General features: G+C 46.0%; 1 protein-coding gene across 3 annotated transcripts; it reads right to left on the reverse strand.

Moving 5' to 3' along the window:
* Positions 1-1,139: 1,139 nt before the first annotated feature.
* Positions 1,140-6,161, reverse strand: TPT1 (tumor protein, translationally-controlled 1). Of its 3 annotated transcripts, XR_013995492.1 has the most exons (7): positions 5,812-6,019; positions 5,494-5,567; positions 4,769-4,959; positions 4,102-4,207; positions 3,138-3,254; positions 1,945-2,115; positions 1,140-1,858 (listed from the first exon to the last, which is right to left on the reverse strand). XR_013995492.1 is itself a non-coding variant. In XM_081082593.1 (6 exons), the coding sequence occupies exons 1-6, from the start codon at positions 5,837-5,839 to the stop codon at positions 2,113-2,115; spliced, it is 519 nt and encodes a 172-aa protein (XP_080938719.1). In that variant the 5' UTR covers positions 5,840-6,161; the 3' UTR covers positions 1,910-2,112. The 3 variants fall into 3 exon arrangements, 2 of the variants coding, with proteins under 2 accessions (XP_080938719.1, XP_080938720.1); XM_081082593.1 differs by lacking the exon at positions 1,140-1,858 and having other exon boundaries at positions 1,910-2,115; positions 5,812-6,161; XM_081082594.1 differs by lacking the exons at positions 1,140-1,858; positions 1,945-2,115 and adding an exon at positions 2,157-2,284 and having other exon boundaries at positions 3,140-3,254.
* Positions 6,162-6,478: the final 317 nt, after the last annotated feature.

The following is a 6,478-nucleotide window of genomic DNA, read 5'->3' on the forward strand; positions in this document are numbered from 1 at the left end:
TATATTCACTTCTCCATAACTCTTCTTTTGCCACCTTATCCCCAGACCATGTCAAACACACTCCATTTTAGACTGCATTTGCTATTTGCCTGGAATGCTTGCTCTCAAGTATATTACAAAGGCTTTCCTAGACAACACTGTAAAAACAAGTCCTTTCTCCATTGAATAGTTCTCCATAATTTTAACAGCCTACCCCCCCAGAGGCCACTAGCAGCATGTCTGTACTACGTATCAATGACAAAATATACACCTTCTAATATACACAAAGTGCACGCCACTGAGAGTAACTAAAAGATATAAAATTAGCCTTCTGCCCTAACCGGTTTGGCTCAGCCGATAGAGCATCGGCCTGCGGACTCAAGGGTCCCAGGTTCGATTCCGGTCAAGGGCATGTACCTTGGTTGCGGGCACATCCCCAGTAGGGGGCGTGCAAGAGGCAAATGACTGATGTTTCTAACTCTATCCCTCTCCCCTCCTCTCTGTAAAAAAAAATCAATAAAATATATTTATAAATAAATAAAATTAGCCTTCTTAGCCAACTATCTGAACTCTTCCCTTCCTACCCAATCTTTGCATTGCTATTCTTGTCCTTCCAGCTTTTCCATGGCTAGCTCACTCACTCACTTCAGGTGTTACCACAAGACCTCTACCACTACTTGAGTTGTCCTCATCTCTGACCACTAGGGGGTAGATTGTCTGGCACTTGCTGTTTTAATGTCAGAAATCAGAATGCTTAAATTCTGTGCCACCAAGTTGCCAGTATTTGGTTTGCTTCACCAGTGGGCCTTGTCAATCCAATTAACACATCTCAAATTGTGATCCACACATGTCTGAAGTCACTAGGGCAAATTCCAGATTGCCAAATCACTGGGTTTATCCTAGGCTCATGTCATAGGGCCAGGTTAAAAAAAAAAAAAAAGAATCTCTGGTTCAGCTTTAGTTTTAACCTAAGGCAAAGGTGTAGGGGAGTAACTTCCCAGCTTCTCTTGAACTTGCATTTTACATTTTTCTTTGGAGTAAAACAGGCTTTCCAGTTGTTGACAAGGTGTATTCCCCCATTCAATCATGGGGGCCATAATCAGAAAGGGTAAGGACCTTTCTTCTTGCATCTGCACTGCAACCATAAGACAGTAAATGTTCCAGATCAGATGCATTTTTATCCCAAACCCACAGCCTTATTCAGATACAATGATGCAAGTTCCTCTTTCCTCTGCTCATCAGCCAAACCACATTCCACCTAAACCCTCACCTTTAAAAGCAGGGGCCAGCAAACCTTTCCTGCAGATGTCCACACACTTTTTAGGCCACATACGTCTGTCACTCATCTTTGCTCTTGCCGTGCCCAGAGCCATCTATAAACAAGCGATCATGGCAATGTCCTGATAAAGCCGAACACCAAATTCGACTTCATATCCTACAAGCTACTGACTTTCCCCATTAAAAACAGCCACCCGTAAAGTCACACAAAATTTGCCAACCCCATTTCATGAAATCTGACAAAAGCTTGCAACAGTTCCAGGAGACCTAGATTTCTATAGACCTTGGTTCTAACTTGACATGATAAATAAGCTCAGACAATCCTTTGCTTCCGGCTGTATTAGTCTCTTTATTCTTTTGGTAATCTCTTCCAGTTAACTACTTGTTTGTAGGTGATGAAATGTCTAAGGAATCCACTTCAAATGTTGATTCTGATGTGAGCATGGTCTTTCCCTTTACTTCAACTCAGAATTAAGACTTTTGATTCTTGTTTTTTTTTCCTTCAGTCTCAGTAGTAGTTTCCACTGTAGAAGTTATCTGAAGACAGTCTATATGCCTTATAGTAGTGGTCTACAACCAGGCTCTAGCTTCTCCAGGAACACTATACAGGATAGATTTTAAAATGTATTAAACTAAGAAGCATTCTCTCAAATGAATTTAAATGCATTTTATTTTTAGACAACCTACATGACATCTTTTTTTCTTAAAAACAATGCCTCCGCTCCAAATGAATCAAGGTCAAAATAAATGAAGAGCTCAAGATAACATCAGTCCCATTTGTCCTAGTCTTGGTGTGTGGATGAAAAGCAGCAGCCAGTTACGATGACAGGTGATGGAGCCAAACTGCCCAATTTGTTACTGTAAAAACAAGGAAAATTACATTAGCACCTTTTTCCAATATGAAAGCACTTAACTTATCTAGCCTGCAGATGTAGTCCCTTATTCAATCTGGGCCGCCACAAAGACAGACAGAAAGCGCAGGGATATTTTTCTTTCGCATCCCAGTGCAAACCACAAGAACAACAGGCTGTTCAAGGTCTATCAGTGGATGCAGAACCATCCTTACCAAATCAGAAGTAGCATATTTTTCAGAAAAGACACATTTTTAATAAAGTCCCACTCACACACAGTTTTACCTACAAAAACCCCAGATATTCTGAATAATTCCTGTGGCCAGTCTGCTCTAAGATGCTGTATTGTTGCCTCTAAACTTGTTTAGTGTAGCTTTAACTTTACCTTGTTCCTAATTTATCTCAATGTGAAGATAATCATAATAAATGCCTTCACTTCTGCATTATTTCCAGAAGCTCCTTGAATAGCATTCATTTAATTAATTTTACTAAATCAATTTGCATATCAGAATTTACTGAAAGCTAATTACATCAATACTTTCAATGATTAACTATCAATTATCAGCAAACTCAAATTAAAAGAATTTTGATATATAAGTCTTCTGTAGATGATAAAGATTCTACAACATGAAATTCTTTTATATGAAGTCCTCTTTAGATTCCTGAAGAGAAACAAGACATGTTCCCATATTTTAAAAGGACTGTTATAGCCCTAGCCAATTTGGCTCAGTGGATAGAGCATCGGCCCCTGGAAGGATCCTGGGTTCGATTCTGGTGCATCTGCAGGAAGCAACCAATTGATGCGTCCATTTCTCTCAGATGTTTCTCTCTGTCTCTCCCACTCCCTTCCACTCTAAAAATCAATGGAAAAATATCCTTCGGTGAGGACCAAACAAAATAAATAAACTTAGTGTTAAAAAAGTAAAAATAAAAGAAATGCTACAGAATCCACTTTAACTCTGTGGCATGAAATAAGAATCACACAATGTCTCCATTTTACATGATTTTGATCCACTTCTGTATACTTACACATTTTTCCATTTCTAAACCATCCTTAAAGAAAATCATATATGGGGTCACACCATCCTCACGGTAGTCCAGCAGAGCAACCATGCCATCTGGATTCATATTTTCACCAATAAAGAACTTAGGAAGCAAAAAACAAACATCTAGAATTAGACCATTATATATAGATGTGCCTTATCAAAACAAACTGAAATGACCCACAACACCATGAGAAGTTCAGCAACCAAGGCTCAGAAACCTATGAAGAAAATGCTCACTAATCAAACATCTGGTCACCTGACCAAAGCACTAATACAGAGAAATACAAGAATACTTTAGATTTTCTGGTAACTTACTCTCTCATATTACTTTGTATGTACGAACATACAAATTTCAAACCCTACAAGCCCGTTTACAAAGTCAAGCACAGGACCATAATGCTGCCAATGAGAGCGCACATCATATGAGGAAAGAATCTTAAGGTCAGTGTGTGTGTGTCAAAGCCAGGAAAATCAACCAGATTCCTAAGTCTTTGAAGGGAAGTCACCGAAGTCCCCCAATACAGACAAAGCTCCAGTTGCAATGAAACCCACTGAATTTTAGAGAAAACTGGAAGATCATCTAGGACAGTGGTTCTCAACCTGTGGGTCGAGACCCCTTTGGGGGTCGAACGACCCTTTCACAGGGGTCGCCTAAGACCATCGGAACCACTTACCTAGGAGGTTAACAAGCAATTTATGAAAGAAGAAATAAATGTCATCTGGGTAGGAATGAGATTCTGAAATCAGAAGACCTGGGAACATACTTGGGGAATAGGGAAAGCTTTTTTCCTACATCCTATACTATTGGAATTGAATCTATGAAGTATTCAAACTGCTCAAAAGCCCACAATTTAACTACAAAGACTTGCATCAAATAACTAGTTTTATGCCCTTACAGTTAAAACTGTATAATCCTTTGACCCAAATATTTAAGGCATCTTATTTACCTGGTAGTTTTTGAAATTGGCAAGGATGTGCTTGATTTGTTCTGCAGCCCCTGTCATGAAAGGCTTTACTCTTTCTGGTCTCTGTTCTTCAAGCTTCCCTTTGATTCTAAAACAATATTTCATTAACAGGTTAAATTACTGACTTCTGAGCAAAATAACTTTATTAAGTAAATCCAAAAAAAAAAAAAAAACCACCAAGAACAACAGCAAAGTAACTAGTTCGCCAGACATGTCAAAACAGTACTATGCTAAAACCATACCACTTGCTTCAGAATGCTTAGTTTACTTGTAGGGGTGAATTTGGGAGCCACCAATAACGTCTCTCTCCAACCATTTACATTTCCTTCTTCCTTCCTCCCATAACACCTCCCCAAACCTACAAGTATGCCTGCTGCTGAAGAATCTCAAAGTTAGCCAATCCATGCCCTGCCGGTGTGGGTCAGCAGCTGAGCATCAACCTAAGGATCTGTGGTTTAATGCCCAGGTTGCCTGCTCCATCCCCAGCAGAGGCTGTGGAGACAGTCCATCAATGATTCTCTCTTATCATTAATGTTTCTCTTTCTCCCTTCCTCTCTGAAATCAATAAAAATATGTTTACAGAAACGTTTCCCAACCCCTAAATCCTATAAGATTCCAGACATTCTCTGGGTGTGCCAATACCACTTACGATTTCATGTAATCTTTGATGTACTTCTTGTAAGCTTCTTTTGTGAAGCTGGTTTCCTGCAAGTGATGGTTCATGACAATGTCAACACCAGTGACTACTGTGCTTTCGGTACCTTCGCCCTCAGGGCCTTCAGCGGAGGCATTTCCACCAATAAGCGAGTCATCAATGTTACCCTCTGTCCTACTGACCATCTGCACAAGAAATAATAGTTTAGTTGCAAAAGACATTCTTGATCGTGAACGCATCCAAAAAGTTTTATGTACCAGCAGTTCATGTATCCATCACCCTCCCACCAGATGTTCTTGATTCTTGCTGAAAACCACGAAAACATTTTTGGGGGAAATTATGACCCCTCCATTCCTGAAACACCTTAACTCTAGAACTTTGTTGGCTGGAATGAAAATGGGGTTATTACAAGCAAGTGGAAGTTTTCTGTGGGTTCCCAAGGTGATGATCTAGTAAAGGGCGAGCACCAAAGGGCTTGGTGATCCCAAACCGCAGACCACCTGCCCCGGGCAGGCCGTGGGGCACATGGGCGCCCAGGCGGCGTACCTATTTATTTCCAGGCTCAGCTCCGCCTCCACTTTTCTAGAAAAACCCGAGCCCGGAAAGAGTCTCCTCCGCCAGGAGGCAGAGCAGAGAATTGCACAATCTCGGGCGGGGGAGCGGCGGAAACCCGAGCCTGCCCAGCCTCGCCTCCCTGCTGCCGCGGCCCGACGACTCACCTTCCCCTCTACCTCCAGGCACAGCCCGTCCGCGATCTCCCGGATCTTGTAGATATCGGAGAACATCTCATCATCTGCTCGGACACACAAACCCGCCGTCACGATGCGCCCGGAGGCCCGGCGCCATTTCCCGCGCTGGCGGTCCGCACCCTCCCCGGGCGCTCCAGACCCGGCGCGCGCCCCAGGCGCCGACCCTCCCCGCCCCTAGGGAGGCCGCCGCAGCCGCTAGGCCCGAGACAGCAGCGGCGCCCGCCTCCCCCGCCCCCACCCGCGCCCCCACCCCCTGCGCGGCAGTAGGGGGAAGCAGGCACGACTCACGGCTGATGAGGTCCCGGTAGATGATCATGATGGCGGCTGGAAGGAGACGGAGGCGCTGCCTGAGCAGGAGCACGGAGCTCGGCGCGAGCGTGGTGCAGCCGGAGCGGCGCTCGGGGGGAGGGGGGAGCGGGCGGAAAAGGCCGACTCAGCCGCTCCCCAACCTCATATAGAGGGCAAGTCCCCCTACGTCATCGCCCGCTGCGTCCCCGGAAGCACCGGAAGCGGTGACGTGGCACGCAGAGCCGCGTGGGGCGGGGCCACGGCGGGGCCGAGGGAGGGAGGCGGGAGGCGAGCATCCGGGGACTTGGCCTGGGGACGCAGTGCGGCGCGTCCAGGGGCTCGGGGGAGGAAGTGGTGAAGGGCGGGGTGGGGAACGCCGCGGGAGGCGGGAGGGCGGGGGGAGGGGGGGCTGGGGACGCCCCTGGGTGGGGCTCAGATGACGTCTCTCCAGCCCCGCCCCGCGCCAGCTCCCACCCCGTTTGTCGGGTTTCCGGGTACTTGCTTGTCATGCTCTGTGGCGGGGGTGCGGGGGGGGGGGGGGGGGGAGGGGACTTGGCGGGGTCGGAGCGTCGGGCCCTTGAGGCCTGGGGAGACCGCGAGGCCGAGGGCGGGCAGGGCGGGCCTTTGGACAGCGGCTCGGACCGCCGCGGCCTCGGGGAGCTTCCGA

Source organism: Myotis nattereri (assembly GCF_964212035.1).
Source record: "Myotis nattereri genome assembly, chromosome: 2".
NCBI classification, from domain to species: Eukaryota; Metazoa; Chordata; class Mammalia; order Chiroptera; family Vespertilionidae; genus Myotis; species Myotis nattereri.

Coding starts and splice junctions, on each gene's coding strand:
- TPT1 (XM_081082594.1), bottom strand. CDS start 5,839: ATGATCATCTACCGGGACCTCATCAGCC. Junction 3,255..4,101: donor CCAATTTCAAAAACTACCAG/GTAAATAAGATG, acceptor TTGCTTCCTAAG/TTCTTTATTGGTGAAAATAT. Junction 2,285..3,139: donor TGGTTTAGAAATGGAAAAAT/GTGTAAGTATAC, acceptor GACCTTGAACAG/CCTGTTGTTCTTGTGGTTTG.